This window comes from Penicillium digitatum, chromosome 5 (genome assembly GCF_016767815.1).
Source record: "Penicillium digitatum chromosome 5, complete sequence".
NCBI classification, from domain to species: Eukaryota; Fungi; Ascomycota; class Eurotiomycetes; order Eurotiales; family Aspergillaceae; genus Penicillium; species Penicillium digitatum.
Genome location: NC_089388.1, coordinates 1,761,319 through 1,780,258, shown reverse-complemented (window position 1 = coordinate 1,780,258; position 18,940 = coordinate 1,761,319). Strand labels below are relative to the sequence as shown.

Sequence of the window (18,940 nt, the reverse complement as noted above, 5' to 3'; positions counted from 1 at the left end):
GCTCGGGAGCTGCGGGTGCTGAGAGGGATTTTCCATGGACGCGCCTGGCGCGACACCGCTGGACGAAAGTGCCGTTCAGAGCACTCCCAAGCACGACACAACCATACGAACGAAGCCAACTACAGACATGACGCAAGGTGCCCAAGATAAGGACCAACGAGACAATGACCACAACTCTAGTAGCAGTGATGATGGAGAGGAAGAGGAAGAGGCCAATGAAGAGGATGACTCGGACGACGAGGACGATGAGCCCCGCCTCAAATACGCATACCTTACGAAGAACCTGGGATCAGTATATCGCAACGGGGATGCAACAAGCTCGTTCCTTGTAGCCGGAGATAAAATGGTATACATTCTAAGCGGAACCTTATATCATACAGTGAGCTAACGATGTGCCTAGATCGTCGGGACACACAACGGGAACGTCGTAAGTTAGCCACACCAGCGCGCAGACAAGTGAGCTGACCTTGTCAAGCATGTTATGTCCTTGCCGCTTGTGCAATCCCTCCGTGTCTATCACGCACACTCAGCAAGCGTTACTTCAATATCGATATCACCATTCCCGCCTCCTCTTCCGAACCTCAAGCAAGACATCTTCAACAAGCAGGCCACAGAGGAATTCAAACCATTAAGACGAGCATCGACTACCACCGGCAGTATCCGTGGCTATGGAAAAGTGGGCACTCATTCAGCCGTCGCTCCCATACCATCGAACTCGATTTACATTGGAACCTCCTCAATTGATGGCCATGTATGTGTTTCGTCGCTGGTAGACCCCAAGGATGTGATATTGCGCAATTTTGGCCGCCCAGTTCAGTCTATCGCTTTGTCTCCAGAGTACAAAAGTGATCGGACATTTCTATCGGGCGGCCGAGCGGGTGAATTGGTCCTGACAACTGGCGGTCGGATTGGAGCGACCTCAAACGCTACAACAATGGGGGGCGCGGCTGCCACAGCATCAAGTTGGCTTGGGTCTATGGGCCTGGCAGCCAATAGTGGGAAAGACACAATCATCCATAGCGGCGAAGGGACTATAAGCACGATTAAATGGTCGCTTTCAGGAAAGTACGTGGCCTGGGTCAACGAGGAAGGCATTAAGATCATGCGGTCAAATTTGCATCTGGAATTTTCAGAGACGGAGTTTGCCTGGAAACGAATCAGTCATATTGATCGTCCAAATCGTCCTGGCTGGGATGAAATGGCCGGTGTTTGGAAAGCACGCGCAGAATGGATCGACCAGTTTGCTTTAGACAGTCGGGACCATCTTGACCCAAATGACAATATAGCCAGTCCAGAGATACAGTTAAACGTGCCCACTGAGAAAGTTGAAAAGCTGGTCGTCGGCTGGGGAGGAACTGTTTGGGTCATTGATGTCTACCCCGAAAGGGCAAGCAAAACATCAAAGGGCGAGAGGCTGGGCTCGGCAGAAGTTGTGACAATGTAAGCTAGAACTCGCACGGGCTGGATCGCTCATCGCTAACTTTGAACACAGATTACGAACAGATTGCGTGGTATCTGGCATCTCATTGTACACGCCTCGTCTTCTTGTCATCCTAGCACACATGGAAACCGACGGTGAAACTGCAAGCAACGGAAGAGAAAGTGTAACCCGCAATCGAAAAAAGGGCCTGGAACCTGAACTTCGTGTCATAGACATTGAAACTAAGGAAGAAGTCAGCGCTGATACACTTTCAGTAAACCGGTTCGAAGGTCTTTCGGCGTCTGATTATCATCTGAGTGTCTTGCCTCCGTGGAAGACTCCAGAGGGACAAGTCGTCCAGCGCGGTGCCCTGGGGGCTCTTGGGTATGGGATTTTGGACGCTACTATGTACTCGGCGCGGCTATTCAGCTCTGGGGCCAGCATCCGAAGTACCGCCAGTAGTGGCGACAGGGGGTCTGGTAGAATTGCTCACTCTTTCATATCCAAACTCCACGCGGCCGAAGACGCCCTTCCGAAGGCGGTACAGGAAGTTGCAGGTGCGCCTGGTGCGAAGATCTTTGTCCACAGCCCATATGACTGCGTCGTTGCAGTAAAAAGGGACCTTGCTGACCGTTTGTCTTGGCTTGACTCTCATGGCCAGTACGAGGACGCATGGCGTCTCGTCGATGAACATCCCGAAGCTGCGGGATCGATACCTGACCTAACCGAAGTTGCTTCCGAGACTGGAGGAATGTCCCCAACCAGTTTGGGTGGATTTTTTGCTGATGATCGATCATCTATCACGATGGGTGGTCGAGCAAATCTTTCTGCTGCTGAACAAGAAAAGGCTCGCCTTGGTGAACTTTGGGTCAACCAACTTGTTAGCGAAGAGAAGTGGGCCGACGCTGCGAGTATTTGTGGAAAAGTTATTCGCAATGCCGCACGATGGGAACACTGGGCAGGGACCTTTATCAAGAATGACAAAATCGAAGAGATCACTTCACAGATCCCGGTTGACTTAAATCCATCGTTGTCTTCCCGGATTTATGAAGTCATCCTCACTCACTTTGTGTCACGAGACTTGGTCAAATTCAAAGAACTCATCGGGATATGGCCATCCGATCTATTCGATGCGAATGTGGTCACAGAAGCCATCGAAAAACAATTAAAATCCGAGTCAATGCGCACCGGGTCTGAAGAGTGGCGGGTTCTCACGGATTGCCTCGCCAAGTTGTTCCTGGTAGGAGGGCATTACCGCGAAGCCTTGCGTTGCTATATTCGATTGCAAGATGGAGACGCTGTTATGGCTTTGGTTCGGGAACAATGCTTGCTCGACGCAGTCACTGATGATATACCGGCCTTCATTATGATCCACGTTTCGAAAGAGCAAATGAAGTCAGCCACGAAATCTGAACTGGACGAATTGACATCTGAGCCCACGCGACTCCTTGTAAGTGAAGCATACACGGGCATTGTTCTCCCAGATATCGTGGTATCACAGTTGATCGCTGCAGACCGCTTCCTTCTCCTTTATTTCTATCTCCGTACGCTCTGGCGAGGCGAATCATTACCACACGGCGCCGCTAAGCTGAGAAGAGGACGTGGAACTCATGCTCGGGATGCAGCCAGCAAGCTGGCTGCCGATGAAGGCAAAGCCCTGATCGATAACTTTGCCGACACGGCCGTTGAAGTGTTTGCGGACTACGACCGGCCTCTCCTGATGGAGTTCCTCCAAACGAGCATATCTTACTCATTCGAGAAAGCCACATCCATCTGCGAAGACCACAAATTCACGCCAGAGTTGATTTTCCTCTTGTCTAAGATGGGCCAGACGAAACGAGCCTTGAACTTGATTCTATCGGATCTCAAGGATGTATCACAGGCCATTTCATTTGCAAAATCACAGGATGATCCTGATCTGTGGGAGGACCTACTTGATTATTCCATGGACAAGCCAAAATTCATTCATGGTCTTCTTGTGGAGGCCGGAACGGCCATCGACCCGATAAAGCTTGTGCGTCGGATCCCGAGCGGGCTGGAGATTGAAGGTCTAAGAGAGGGTCTCACTCGCTTGATTCGTGAGCACGATCTGCAGGCAAGTATCAGCCAAGGCGCGGCTCGGGTCATGCAAAGCGAAGTTGCGCTTGGGATGGACACGCTGCGCAAAGGTCAGCGCCGGGGAATCAAGTTTGATATCACCGATGCTAGAGAGGAACCTTCCAATAAGACACCAACTGCGAAGACCCAAGCTCAAGACCAAGTGTCTGTGAGCAGTGGTGCGAGAAAATTCGGAGGTCCTGGACAGGGAAGATGCGGCGGTTGCAAAGCCGCCTTCCGGGAAAACGGTATGAAATTTGACCCACCTTCATTCTATCTTCTATTCTCGGAGGAAAAAAAAACACACACACAAAGCTAATCATAACCCTGCTACAGAGCGAGAAATCCTCGTTGGCTTTGCTTGTGGCCACATTTTCCATCTATCCCACTTACATGCAGAAAAGTCACAGCAAACATCCGGCACGAACAGCCGTAACCGATCTGCAGATCTTACACCCCGAGCCATGTCTCCAGTCGACGAGGCCCGGTCTGCCACCGCATCTCGTACCATCGGTCCCAAAGTCACGACGGCAAGAATCCTGCGAGACAAGATTGGTGATGGATGTCGGATCTGTGCTCTAACCAGAGAAATTGAATCCCTTGGTGGTGAGGTTGAGGCTTGAGCTCTGTTAGAAGTAGGGAGATCTGTACCCATTTATGTCTGTCCTGTGTGTATACTCCATGTGCACATAACTATGTATTCTCCTTATTTCTCTGAGATACCCTGGCTTTTAGCCAAGCTGTTGTACCCATTGTTTGGGTATAAGGCATTCATCCATTATGTGAGGTCATCACACTAGGCATTAATCATTTGATAAATATGTGTGTCATGTTCAATGCTTTGACTGCTCACTATATGTCATAATGCTACGTTCTGATTATCTGTAAGGTCCGTTTCACAGCCGGAACACAACTAACTACCGGAATGCATTGTTCGGTCAACTCTTTCATCCTAAGACTTTCCAATTGGTTCCAGACCACAAAACATAAGATTGTTTGATCGCTTCACTACTGGACATAAAAAAATAGTGAACATTCTTGAAATTAGGAAAGCTATGCTTTAACTAGAATATGAGTCACTACTAAAAGTTGCAAGATTAAGGGGAGCCAGTTGCATCCCATGAAAAGACAAACTGTCACCTATCAAACCCGTGGATTCCTCAGATTCGATCGCAAACACAATCGGTGTATCAGGTACTATCCATGCTACGTCAGAAGATAGCTGGACTTGCCTCCTAACACGGCAAGAGTGTGTAGCATTTTCAATGAATCCAGTGGAAGATTTGAGAGAGCATAATCAAAATGCTCACGGCGAAGAGACGGCTGTCCGTGATTCCAGCGGCATTGGCACTGTTGAAAATAGGAGAAGGGGTATGAGTACCACTGGAAGATGTACCATGAGGAGATGGCGGGACAGTTTCCTCCTGGGTGTGGGTAGGCTGTTGGGGAGGCACAACCGAAACCTTGGACTCGGTGGTAGCGGCCTGCTGAGCAGGAGGAGCAGGGACCTTGACCAGCGTAGTTGCCTCCATAGTGGTGGAGTCTGGAAGTGGGACCAACTCAGTCGGTGTGATCTTGGTGGTCACAACCTCGGTGGCCTCCTGCACAATGGGGACAGGGGCAGTGGGCTGAACCACAGTAGTCACAGTCTTGGTGGTCTCCTGTGAAGAGGCACCAGGGATAGTTGGCTGGACCACAGTAGTCACAACCTCAGTGGTCTCCTGCAGAATGGGGACAGGGGCAGTGGGCTGAACCACAGTAGTCACAGTCTTGGTGGTCTCCTGTGAAGAGGCACCAGGGATAGTTGGCTGGACCACAGTAGTCACAACCTCAGTGGTCTCCTGCAGAATGGGGACAGGGGCAGTGGGCTGAACCACAGTAGTCACAGTCTTGGTGGTCTCCTGTGAAGAGGCACCAGGGATAGTTGGCTGGACCACAGTAGTCACAACCTCAGTGGTCTCCTGCAGAATGGGGACAGGGGCAGTGGGCTGAACCACAGTAGTCACAGTCTTGGTGGTCTCCTGTGAAGAGGCACCAGGGATAGTTGGCTGGATTACAGTGGTCACAACTTTAGTGAGGGTGTATGGAGTAGAAATTGTAACCGGAATTGGAGTCACAGAGATGGTGGTCGTCTCCGTAGGGGTTGTGGTATACACCGTGGTGCTGATGCATTTGGTGGTTTCAGTGCAAGGGATTTCAACCGTAACAGTGACCTCTTCAGTAGCAACCGGGACAGGAACGGGAACAGTCGACTGAATCTCGGTGATTGTAGTAGGCTGTCGAGAGAGAACCGGAACAGTTGTCTCTGAAACCGGCGAAGTGCTGGTGGTAATAACCTTGGTGCTGACACATTTGGTGGTCTCAGTGCAAGGAACCTCAACGGTGATGGTGATTTCTGTGGTCACCGGAGTAGGAGCTAGCTCAGTTGAGTTGAGGCAAGGTGACGTGGTGTAATAAGTGGTCACACCAGTCACAGTGCTAGGAGCCTGGGGAACAGTTGAGTTTGTGTACGCAATTCCAGTAGTACCAGGGACAGGAACCACTTTGGTAAGGCGAGAAGATGTAATGGACCCCGTAGTTACTTCAGAAACAGTTCCAGGAATCTTGGTGGTACCAGGAGCAGGAGAGGCTTCAGAGGGAGATGGACATGGTGAAGAGATCGTCTCGCTGGTTACCTCGGTAAGAGTGCCAGGAATCGTAGAGCTGGTGTAGTGCTCAGCAGAGGTGGCAGGAACCGGAGCCACGCTGGTGGGACTAGTACCAGACGAGGAAACCGACTCGGTAGCAGTGGCAGTAACCGTAGAGGAGCCAGTGTTGGCTACAGAGCTGCTTCCAATGGGCACCTTGGTAGTACTGGGCACTGGGGTCTGAGCAGTTCCGGGCACAGAAGACAGCGAGGTCACCAAAGTGGTGCCAGGCGTAGAAGTCCGGGTTTTGCTGAGCGTAGAAGACTTGGTGGTCACCTCGGTAGCACTAGGGACAGAGCTGTGAGGGACAACAGGCGCAGATGACTGAGTGGTCACCTCAGGAATACTGGACACTGGAGTCTGGGTAGTGGTGACAGGTACTGGAGTCTGGGAGGAAACCGGTGCAGTCGACTGAGACGACACCTCTAGGGCACTGGACACAAAAGTCTGAGTGGTAAAAGGCACCGGGATCGCGGAAGTAGTGGGCGCAGTAGACTGAGAAAAGCCAGGTGCAGGGGTAGTTACCTGATCCGGGACAGGAGTAGTAGACGAGTGGTCAGTGGTGCAAGGAACATCCGTGGTGACAGTCATGGTCGGTTCCTCGTGACCGCAAGTAGTATGGGTAACCGTAACAGTGACTAGTGTTAAGTTAATTGTTGGTCTCAGAAAGGTTCAAGAATTTAAGAAAAAAATCCCCGCATGGAAGATGAGGAGCCTGGACTTACCAAGTTCATGAGCATAGACAGCACGACCAAACAAGGCCTGAGGCAAAACATCGACTATAGAGATTGATCAGTATGAGCGCAGATTCAAAAGTGGACTCAAACAGTGAGCTTGACTTACCTTCGCCAAACTGGTACTGCTCCCCAGTGTGGGGGTCCTGAAGAAGGACCGTTTCGATGTTGTGGCACTCTGCTCGGTGATAAGGTCAGTAGGTGATTGCAATACAGAGAGTTATGAGCCAAGATGTGTACCAGCCGAAGCAGCAGCCATGGTCACCAGAGTGGTGACCATGGCCAGAAGCAACTTGAAGCGCGTCCAAGCTACCATCCTGGCGATGATGGAGATTAAAAAACGAATGTGCAGTGATGACTTGATGGATGAACCAAGCAATCGATGAAAACGAAGGTGAAGATAGAAAAGGGGAAACGAAGGTGGAGTGGAGGACGGAAAAGAAGAGAAAGAGAAGAGGGAGAAGGGAGGAAGAAATAGTAAACAAAGTCACCACCTGAGGGAAGCACGCTGACCGTGACGGGGGACACGTGCAGATGCTGGTTTCTGATTTTGTGCCTTCCCAATTTGAGGCAAACGTACAAGGAAGTCACAACTGTCACTTCCGGCTATGGTGAGGTACTTGGTAGGGCCAGTCCTCCTGGGATAGAATTTGAGCACACCTCTGCGTGTAACTAGGATAGAACCTTAAACTGGATACACCGGCACCCGTAGGTGTACGACCTGAGTGAGACAGGCTATATCTAGTTCGTTGACTGAAGATGTTAAGAAAAAGACCCTTTGCCTAATATCCGGGGGTTTCGTTCAGTAGAATCATGTCGTGGGCTACAGTTTAGGACCCTATGTCCGGCTTTGGCATAGAGATCACCCCAAAATCAGGCCCCCAGAATTCTCGGAGGAACAGAACTATTTCCATAGAGAGACTGGGGTATCACAGACAATAGTCCATGTGCCACATAATCAAAACTACAAAGGTAAACAGACATTTGCTGTCTATTATTATGAGACCATGGATATTCCGAACTAAGTTTCAATATAAGACAAAGTAAAAAAACATTGCAAGGATCTTTACTTTCATAAGCTTGGAAGTAACCATGATCATTGGCATAACAACCTAAATATAGGTCAAACACTGCGAGAAGGTAAAGTGTAGAAGTGGAACATCACTTGAGCCGTCAAGTTGTTGATTATCAGCAAGTCTAGAATGTGGTTCTATTTTTACTTGAGCATCAACCGTGTATCGGTGCGGAGGATGGTCTTTCCACATTAGACTATCAAGTCAGGGGCAATGGTGACACGACTCAGGGCATGATTTTATGGTGAAAGTGCAACAACATAATTACAACATGCGCAACCATGGATAGGTGTCATTTGAACCTTGCATGCACAATCTCATGGTAGACAATGAGATGACATCTAAATTAAGTGTTACGTCTATATACTGTAGATACGAAGTACCCACAAGCCATGCCTAGCTAATCTGTTACCCGCTCTGAAAATCATCAAATGCCGATTGAAGGCCCAGCCAGTAGATGGTTCCCCCGCTCCCCCCCAGTAAAGGACAATAAGAACAGACAATTATCGAATCAAGGAAATTTGTCAGAGTGGCCAACGGCATGTTTTTACGTTGGGATAATACCGGCTGTAAACCAAAAATACTAGTCGATACAGATACATGTACATACCTAGTATTTCCAGCGGTACGTTACCGAAAGGCCTTATACCCGAATGGTCACCTAGTGGTCACCGAGCGGGACGACCCGCGCAGAGAAAAGAACCAAAGTGGAAATTCAATTTGGCCCCGCTTTTAAGGAACTGGATCATGACATCATACTACGTGTGTGTGTGTGTGTTGGGAGTATGAGATTGTGAGATTTGTGGCTGTGAATACTGTGTGTTGTACTTTGACCTTTTGAAGAGTGTGAGTCTGGGTCTGCCGTCAACAAGTACTGTAGTACAATACTCGTATTTTGGCTGCTGTCGCCACATAAGGTTGATCCTTTCCCCTAACGGAATGCCATCTTAAGTCTCCACCCCACATACATTCTTATCACGCAAGGGAATGATGGACAAAAATACCAAATCTCTTCATGTGAAAACGATTCAACTTCTGCAGACACACCCTGTCTGCAGCTGTTGAAATGATAAGCGCTCAGATTACCATGTAGCGCATTGCATAGCACATAGTTTGAAGGAGGTTCCAACACAAAGTGAAAGCAGTATGCTTGATCCAGTTGTACCATCGAAAAATGGTCAACCGGTAGAGGGTGCCAAAAGGCTAGGTCATAAATAAAGCTGTAATCGAAGATAGCTCGACTCTCTTAGTATCGGGAGCCTTTTAGTACTACGCTTTGAAAATACCTAAAAAGATTCACAAGCTTGACACAATCAATCTTGCGCATTATACGTTAGCTTGATCCATGACTTCGATTCGTAACTGGCACTAGTTAATAAGCATCTAGAACACGCAAGGCTGTCGCATCGCTTATGTTTATTGGCTTGCTGCTAAGAGTGGATTGTGCTAGTTACTTTAGGGGCAGCCTTTTCCCAGCACCACAAGATGGCGTGCTTGTGATTGAACAGGTTGCGTGGATTACTCCGTCCTCCTTCAGGCACTACCCAGTAACTAAATGAAGTCAATTCTATCGATGCATGAGAGTAAAGGACTTGCCCGTCTTAATCATACATGAATGGCAGCTGAATGGAAGAGCCGAGGAGCTCGACTTTGAGCCGATTTTCAGCCCTTTGATTGCAAACGAGGAACTCATGTTGAACAAAACAGCCGAAGACAGGATTCTTCTTGGGATGTTCTCGTCCAAACGCCTGCCTATATAAAATTCTACGCGGAAAATCCGAGGTCCAACTTCTAGTGCAGAAAGCAACAGACAAAAAGGTGGTGGGTCCGGTCCGAGCAGAACCAAATCCATGTCAATTATCTTCCTCGGTGGACAAGGAAAATGCACAGCTCTTTGCACCCACACTTGTTGTATGTGGCCGGCAAGACGAGAGCGTGGGCTATCGAGACAGCCTTCGCTTGTGGGAGCTCTACCATCAACCTATGTTTTTCTAAATCGTGGTGCGTATGGACTTCCTATTGAGGAAACCGGTCGTTTTGAAGCTCTCATTCGTGATTGGATACACCGGATTGAGGAATGGGCGAGGATCGCACGGGCACATAAGGGGCTAGCGCGGGGAGTTGTAAAAAAAAAGCTTGGGGAGACCCATGTTCAACACAAGGGTGGATCGGAAAAATATGGCCAAGCCTTCCCCACCAAGCCAACAAGGCTATTGAACTTATTATATTACATGGTTTAGAAAGTTGCATACCACTACATTACGCATACATTGCAGATTTTCGTCACATCCAGAAAGAGGATTTGTAGCGTATAAGATGTTGAAATCTAGGGTTCAGCAATCTCGCTGAAACTTCAGGGCTATGTTTCCCTTGCCAAATAGACAGGACGTTCTTTGGGAGGCCTATTAGAGATTATAATCTGATTACCATAAGTGGTGAGTCCGAGGTCTATACCAAGGTTTCACACACACATGGCACTGACCGGTGACCTGAGACGAAAAGAATAAGTCACCATAGAGAGTAAAAAAATTGAAAATTCCTATTCTCAACTAGGTTAGTATTCAAAGTTCCAGACCTGATACCGCCATGGAGATATCGAAAAGCATCCAAATCCTCTCGGAATGCGAAGATCACAACGCAAAAGAGAAAGTGAAACATCTGCAGTGCAACCGATATTAAGCGTCGCAAGCCTCGATTACTAACGGAAGAAAAGAGGGAAGAAAAGTCAAAGCTTGTACTATTCGATCTTGCAGTGGGTTCTCGATCTGGAACCTCGGTGTCTCGATATGGAAGGTGGTCTAAATCATGACCCGCGGGAAGACTGAGCATTGGTTGGCTGACAGGTTGGGGCAGGGACCCATCCAATCAGAACTTATAAACAAACCCGAAGCAGTGGCCCATGGGACCCCAGGATCTTCGCTGAACCAGTGATCTCGGGAATTGTCTACAGTGCTCTACCAGGTTCCTGGGAACTGGGGATTGTGTTCAAGGTTGATGGCTTTTTTTGGGGGGGGGGGGCTAAAGCTACAACGTTCCACTGGGTTGGTGTGGAATAATCTGTGGACTCTGATGCATTCACTTTCCTGTCTTTTCTGCATGACTGGCACCAACCCGATTTGGGGGTTGCGGATGTCAATCATGCTCGGTTAATGGCGGTCAATGCCAACAATTAATTAACGCATGATGATTCCAAGGTTCTTCTGAGCTACCAAGGGTTGAAGATATAGCTTCTTATGTAAAGATCATAATGGAGGTAGCAAAGTCATGGTATTCTGCACTTGCATCAAAGTGGCTGACTTGTAGTCCCGTCCTCAGGCGTCTTGTCTAGATCAACTGATCCACATCCTGCATAGATGCACAGACATGAGACATGGATAACGGTCGCAGAAAAAGTCGAGCGCTCAAGACTGCTAAAAACTAGCAACCAGCAACCAGCGTCCCGCCAAAAAAAAAGAGAAAATTTAGAAAGAGGGTTAATGTGGGATAAAAAGATCAGGAAAACCAAACATGGAATAGGGTATCAACGTCGTATGCTCGGCCCTCGACCAAATCGAAATAATAACCATAACAAACAGACAAAGATATCAATGCTTCCCATAGCCCATCGACTCATATACCGTCGAAGTGAGTGAGCAACGCTAAGGTTGAACAAAAAGAGGTCAAAAAAGGCAAAAGGTAGTATAACAGGGTATCGTTGCTCGGAGACTCGTTTATTATCCCCGTGTTCAGCGCCCCTTTTGAAAATGAATGCCAGCCCATTGAGAAAGTAGATTAAAAAAATTCCCCGCAAAACAACACCAGTGCAACCGATGCACTCAAGATGGAAAGCTTGTATGCTGCAAACCAGAGTGGAGAGACCACAGTGGCTAGTGAGGTGGAATGAGGCGTATCGAAGAGGAAAGTTAATGTTGCATTATATTCGAATTCAGGAGGTGAAGGCATGGCCTTGAGATATGCGATGCGGGTTTAGTAAGTTAATTGGATCTCCATGGGTGTGCCGGAAGCACTGCCATTGGGATCCGGTGCTTCGGAGATGTCGACGATCATGTCTTGACCCTCTGGAAGCTGACGGACCACATCGTCATCAACGACGACTCGCATGCCCTTCTCGTGGGCGTGCATGATATTTGAGATCCGCATGGGATTAATGTGACATTTCTCGGTAATTTGCCTCACGAGGTCTCGAACGGTGCGTTCCGTCAAATAGATTGCACGGTAGTAGTCCTCTGAACGCTTCTCATTTCCAGTGAATCGAACATAAAAGCATGCAACTGTGGATTTAATTAGGAAACAAATTCGATTACAGATGGAATTGCGCTCGAAAAACTTACTTGGTTTGGGAGGGCGTTCCGCCGGAGGTCGGTAGGTCAAGTCTACACCCACCGCCTCTATGAAACCCCTTGACACTTGGCTGCCAGAAGGAATCCTCTGGATGGTGGTTGGGCACTTTGCTAATCGGAGAGCTTGGGTAGGCGGCGAATTCGAAGAAGAGGTATTGGTGTTGGGCGGCGAAGGCATTATTGACTCCAATTCGCGTGTGCTTGAACGGCTCATGTTCGCATAGTGAGGGGGATCGCCATCACCGGATAGCTGAATGGGATATAGGTCGGGATCATCGAATGCATCACCGCGTAGACCGAATATGCTCACTGACCGAGTAGATGAGAACATCTCTTGCATCATAGACAGCTTGGCTTGAAGATCATCCTCCAAGGAAGCTTTCTCGGGAGGAACATCGTCTGACCCGATCGACCAAGTTCGCCTGTGGGACGAAGACTTCATGGGATTATCAGATCCCTTCGCAGTAGCCGAAGCGTTGTTTCCCCGTTTGCGCTTCGCAAATCCACCACCCATTTCGGCCTGAGAGACTTGCTGCTTAAGCTTATCAATACTCTTCTTGACATGCGCGATGTCATTGGACAGCTTCCGCTCAGCGCCATGATCCCGGAAAAGCTTGACTTTGCAGTAGGAGAGCTCTGTATCACGCGAGAGACCCGTCTCCTCGCCCGGCGATAAAAGCTCGGTTTTGGCGCACAGTCTGACAGGAATTCCCTTCACACCCTTTGAGTGGCTGAAATCCGTGGAAAGGAAATTGAACCGCACGGGAATGTTGCAATCCGATGCGCCGGTCGTTGGGTTCGCAGTCCATGTGACGCAGAAACCGTCGACTGACATGCTCTCCACTTGTACCTGTCGATTTCGGTGCGCATCACTACCACCTTGTAAGGGATCCACATATTCAACAGCTAAGAGTTTTCCACCTCGTTGATGGGCTTCTGTCGTTCCACGGCCTTCCTTCCATAATTGCCAGCATGTCGACGGCTTCGCTCTTTGTTCTCGCTCTTCGAAGGAAACACGGACAAATGTTCTGTATCGAATTGGTTCGTGGTCGGCCATTGGTGAGTTCGTGTCGATAACTGAGAGATTGTATGCCTGGCCCTTATTAAGATAAGTCACGGGAATTTCGCTTAGGTTCTTCACCATGGCAGTCGGTGCTCGTAATGAAACATTGAAGCGGAATCTATAGAGTAGAATGCGTTTAGTATTCGGTAGAAATTTACCTTTCAGATGTTTTGACTCACTTTTCCCCCTTAGTATAGGAGATGTCACCAGTCATTTGAGCCGAAAATTCCGTGGAGGCAGTCACGTTAGATGCTGTTTCGACATGTACATCATTTAGAGAGGAGTCATCGAGTGTATCATCCATGGCGTCATATCCGCTGTCGCGGTGCATAAATGCGCTTGGTGCAAATGACTGCTGTTGTGTGTATAGGTTCATGTCAGGCACTGGATTCATAAAATGTGGGTGGAAGGGCTCAAAGCCAATGCTGTGATGATTGTGTACAGCTGGCATGCCCGACAATGGGGTCATCAAGTGCATCCCTGTTGGTGTATGCAAATCACCAGCCTGGTTATGGAACATGGCACCCATTCCAGAAGAATTTGGAGTATAGAAGCCTGTGTGCTGGTTGGCGAGAGGCATCATGGCAAATGAAGCGGATTCCATCCATGAGGGCGTCAGCCCCAGTTCGTGCGCATTTCGGGGAGTGCGCTCGTTGTTGGTGATGGGAAACTTGAGGTCATGATTCTCTATTTTCGCATCGTTGTTCTCAGCCAATCTAGATTTTTTTTTTTGGTTAGTTCTAACCCCGTCTCTTTTCCTTTTTTATAACATCATGATATACCCACCTCGAGGCCATCACAGGTTCCGCTGCCCTCACATTGAGCGGGCTCGAACTGTCTCGTCGAGGGACAATGTCGGAGAATGCTTGCTGGAAACGACTGATGAACTCACCATCCGGCTTCTGGGCGTTTCTCCTGTTGCACAAAAGGAATACGTAAGAGATGGAACCATTACAACATCGACAATCCAGTGTAGAAAAAGACCCACCGGTTGTTGAACATTCTTAATTTGATCAATGCTTTGATCGGCCCGGAATAGTGAAGGAAAGATACAAACCCCCAGTGAATTGTGGTCCACTGCCAGTAGGGCTAGATATGCTGTCTGGTCGGTCACACGATATTGAGGAGTGTTCGGGTGTCGTACGCAGGATTGGGTAATTTGAGATTCAACAAAACTGGCCAAGAGAAAGGTTCTAAGTGGAATTTCCGGGTGCGCGAACGACTAGATCGGTCTGCAGATGAAGTACACCAGAAGAGAATGAAACGGAAGATCGCGGGACTAGATCAAAACGGTGAAGGTAGATAAAAAGTAAAAGTCCAAAACAAGTTGGTAAAAATAGTAGTGGAGTGAGTTTCCGGAGTAATTATCCTTCTTATAGCAGATTGGAGGATACGATGTACCTAATTGGAGAGACGAGGGGTGGAAGGAGGGGAGATGACGATGTTTAAAGGGAGGGGAGGAAATAACCAGGATGGTACGGTTGATGAAGCCCTCCAATGAAAGTTGTATAAAGGATCCCACAAAACTGTCACTGAGCCACAGTGGACTTTTTGAACAAAAAAGGGGGGTCCATTGGATGTGCTCGGAAGATTTTAAGAGATGATCTCGGGAGGGAGGAAAGCTGTCGCCACCTGGGAGAAACTGATAAGAACATGGGGGCCACTTTAATGGTAAGAGGCGTTTGCTTTCCTCTTTCCTTTTTTTTTTTTTTTTCTTTTTTTTCTTCAAAAGACTTCAAGTAGTTGAACGATCAAATCGATTGTAGTGATTGGCAAAGGGAAATAAATTATGGAGAAAACTTTGAAATGGAGTAGTTACTGAGCTACGGAAAGCCGTGCAGGTACAGTGGGGGAAACAAAAGCGAGAACGAAGTTGTAAACTTACGGTATCATCTTCATCCCTTGACTAGTACGGAGCACGGTTTCTATTTTGGATACACCATCGGCGTATCAGGTGCTGTGATTCACCATTATATGCAGTAACTATGTAGTTGAAAAATATAGATCGTGTTCTTCTTTGGCTAACTGAATATTTCATGTCTGGCATCGTGTCCGCACTAAGTGATCTAAAGTCCTCCATTCATGGCAAGCAACACCTACGGTTCGTGTTATGGACATCGATTGAATGGTGATTTATATATCCCCACAACGGATGTATTTATAGAGTTTTCCCAAGATGCCTCACGTCCACAGGTACTTGTGAAGGAACCTTGGAAGCATTTCCCGTTCTAATTAGGTAATTTGGCTTATTAAGAATTACCATGTCATGCTCTTAGGCGAAGTAGTAAAACAGATCCCATCTCGAGTAACGACTTAGTCTGTGATGCAACGATTACCATGGTTCATTGTTGGAGGCTGCGAATGTGTCAAAATCCTAGCCATGTATCTCGCCTGATCTCATACTAGTGTGCACATTGTACAACGTATAAAGTACTTCAGCCGCGAAGGCGTGTGGAGCGGTGAATGCCTGGTAATCGGGCGTGATAGGTGACCGGCCCAACCGGATCTACATCCAAACTGATATTGTTCGGTTGATCATAAGATGTTCCATTAGAAACCATTGGTTGAGCCCGGGAATTTATCAATTGATCGATTCGGTGTTGCCTAAAACATTTGAATTCTTTATTGATGATCTCATCTTCGGTCTCTCGCGGCTCAAGGATACCCATGAATGAGGGCTACAGCTTGATTGACAAGTGGCTTCTCTCATGGTGTGTGTGAACATTGCAGCAAAGAGTGTAGGTTGTGTGTTCTAGCTATTCCACGGTTGTTGAAAGCTACTAGTAACTTCAATATGGTCTCCGATGAGTGATTTATACTTGGGCGGTACCACCTAGGTATAGGACTGTAAGGCATGTGGCCATCGATACAATGAAATACAGGTACATACCATGTCATAACCGTGTCGGTCAAACACAGCTCATTGCTGGAAGGAGCACCCACCAGTTATATTGCTCAATGTGTGCTTGAAGGATCGGCAGAGCACGTGCTGTAAACTTGAGCATGGATGCCGTGTGTTGGAATGTTACCTTGTACGAAGTACTCCGTACTCCATACCTTACTCGAGCTCTCAGTTTAAGTTATTGAATCTTAGGCACGGAGTCTTTCCGTTTCCAAAAGTTGCAAATTACTAGTCTTACGTATGAAGCTAACCCCAGGCTCACGGGCTCATTTTTAAAACGCCTAACAACACAAGTACAAACAACCGTCCTCGAATAACCGAACACCAGTCTCCACCCACCACCTTATATAATTAGAGGGCTTTTATTGCTTGTTAGTGACACCATCTCCACTTTTTTTTTTTAAAAAAAAAATCCCGGATTCAGTTAGAGCTGACGTCACGGCTTTTCTCCCCGAGATCAAATTTATTCTGACAGCAGCGAAAGCCACGTGATCAGACAGAGACGTTTTCGGTGATCTGGCAGGGATGTGGGCCAAACAATTGCGGCTGCACTGGGAAGGCCACATCGACCGTTTTAGAAAAGAAACCCCACCCCCGCCTTCAAGTCGGAAGTGTAATTCTCATCTGTGTTATTGTACTCTATAATTTCACTCGAATCAGACGGGAATGGTAGCTGTATGGAGTATACGCTAGAATACTGGCTAGTCTGGTCTTGATAGAAGCATCGGGATAGGAGCTACTAGTATAAAGTACGGCGTATGTGGTACAATTCGACCTGTTGAAACGTTCGTCAGACTACTCCGCACATTGTAAGTCGATTACATCATTCGCACAGGGGTACATCAATGAGCTTCAGTTAAATTGTACAACAGGGGTAGATGGAGTCTGTATGGACAGTTGGCCGAATGGTGCAAGTGTGCAAGCGGCTGAATTCTCCACTCTAGACCATCCACAAGACCCCAGCGCAACGGAGTCGATAAATCGGAAAAAGAAACCCCCCCCCCAAAGAAAGTCAAATCCTTGGGGACATCGTGGATCGGCAATTGGGAGAGGGACCGATCTACCCTGGCTTGCAGTGGTGGATGCTGGTATAGCCAGTCAGGCTAACAAACGGTCTTGCCACTGTGATTCCAGGCATCTGGAGCTCTTTGATAAATGAAATGCCTCAGCACAGCTTACGCAGCAAATCAGCCACGGGCATTTTTCCAAGTCTAATCGTACATGGGTTTCCACTTAGACCCAAGTCAAGCACGAATGAGACGTTCGTGAGTTATGAGCTAATAATGTACTTTGGACCAATGCATTCGGGATTGATGTGTCAAATCTCTCTAAGAAAACTCAATAATTTGTTGGTTAGTTGCTACTCTATGACGAGGTCCAGCCCTGGCCCTGTCCATTTTTCAGAAATTGAAGACCTTTTTTTACCCATCTACCTAGGATCCATGGTTAACGTATCGAGTGTTCCCCGGGTCCCCGGCCCGAGTTTGTGAGGTTCTGATATGACGAGCTCTGTCCCGAGAAATTGGTGAGGCCCTTGTGCCATCTTGTCTTTCGCTCCTCAGAAAACGGGGGAACGATCATGGTCCAGATTGGCTGGCTAAAGCTCCCGTTGATGAGAACGAGACTAATAGAAAGTTGTGAAGTGATCATCAAATCGCAGGCCTATACATTGTACAACGAAGAATGACCATGCCAAGCGCCCAATACGGGTTTGGTGCGCCCCAGTAGATCTCGAATGTCCCGATCCCTAACCCGCAGATAAGGTATCGTTCATATGACTGACCCATATAAAAGATACTTGGACACTAAGAAACAGTACGTCTTGAGAACATAGGTCTAGCTTGACTAATTAAAAGCTAGTATTGATTCTCGACATCTAATGTGGAAGAAAGAGAGCAATTCATTAAAAAAATGCAAAAGATGAAGCAACACAAGTGCTGGGTGCTTTCTTTCCTTCAGTTCACTTAATACTCCGTGTCGAACCTTTTACTTCTTTTGTACGATAAATATACATACTGTGATGACTTCCTTAACTAGTTAGAGACTCAAGTAAATTTGCAGTGTGTCTAGGAGGCACTTGAGCATCTTTCAAATGGATAAGTTAGATAATAGAAACATAATTGGTAGGTTAGGTACCTGGTGAGAATTGGGGATAAACTAGGGCGCACCAAAACCTAGTAGTATCAGGCGCCTAGCACGGTTGGTCAACTAAACAAAACATCGACATCTCTACATAAAAGTATTGGTACATTGTCAGATTCCATCATCTACTCTTAGCTTCAACAATTTCACGCACATTGCATCATGTATTTCGACGCCTCTGTAATCTTCTCCTGCCCAATTTTAGGGACTGCTTTTTTTGATCATGGCTCGAACTTTCTGAATCTGGGCTTAGTCTTGTGTTTAGGATACAAGTTTGCCACATGCGAGAAACACCTTCGAGCACTCCAGCTATGTCGTATTGAAGCCTACCTTTTGGGGGGGTAACCTCTGAACGGTCGGTATCCAGCGAGTTACACTGTTACGACAAGGTAGGGTTGTTTTTTTTACGTCTTACCCAGTTCGCCTTGTTTATTCTTGGTTCGCGATTCTTGAACATTCACGGTGGTTTCATGGCATTACCC

At 47.7% G+C, this 18,940-nt stretch overlaps 3 protein-coding genes across 3 annotated transcripts; 1 reads left to right on the top strand and 2 right to left on the bottom strand.

Annotated features, from left to right (window-relative positions):
• Nucleotides 1-34: 34 nt before the first annotated feature.
• Pdw03_1818 (Vacuolar assembly protein, putative) lies at nt 35-4,140 on the top strand (the record flags this gene model as incomplete). Its single annotated transcript, XM_014680958.1, has 5 exons — nt 35-346; nt 401-427; nt 476-1,440; nt 1,493-3,765; nt 3,854-4,140. The coding sequence occupies 5 exons, from the start codon at nt 35-37 to the stop codon at nt 4,138-4,140; spliced, it is 3,864 nt and encodes a 1,287-aa protein (XP_014536444.1).
• Nucleotides 4,141-4,779: 639 nt separating this feature from the next.
• Pdw03_1817 (uncharacterized protein) lies at nt 4,780-7,254 on the bottom strand (the record flags this gene model as incomplete). The annotated part of the gene is made up of 4 exons (XM_014680959.2): nt 4,780-6,842; nt 6,930-6,983; nt 7,048-7,116; nt 7,179-7,254. 4 exons carry the CDS (start codon nt 7,252-7,254, stop codon nt 4,780-4,782), a joined length of 2,262 nt encoding a protein of 753 aa, XP_014536445.2.
• Nucleotides 7,255-11,977: 4,723 nt separating this feature from the next.
• Nucleotides 11,978-14,416, bottom strand: Pdw03_1816 (CP2 transcription factor, putative; the record flags this gene model as incomplete). Its single annotated transcript, XM_014680962.1, has 5 exons — nt 11,978-12,282; nt 12,343-13,532; nt 13,594-14,130; nt 14,201-14,329; nt 14,403-14,416. The coding sequence occupies 5 exons, from the start codon at nt 14,414-14,416 to the stop codon at nt 11,978-11,980; spliced, it is 2,175 nt and encodes a 724-aa protein (XP_014536448.1).
• Between the last annotated feature and the right edge of the window lie 4,524 nt (nt 14,417-18,940).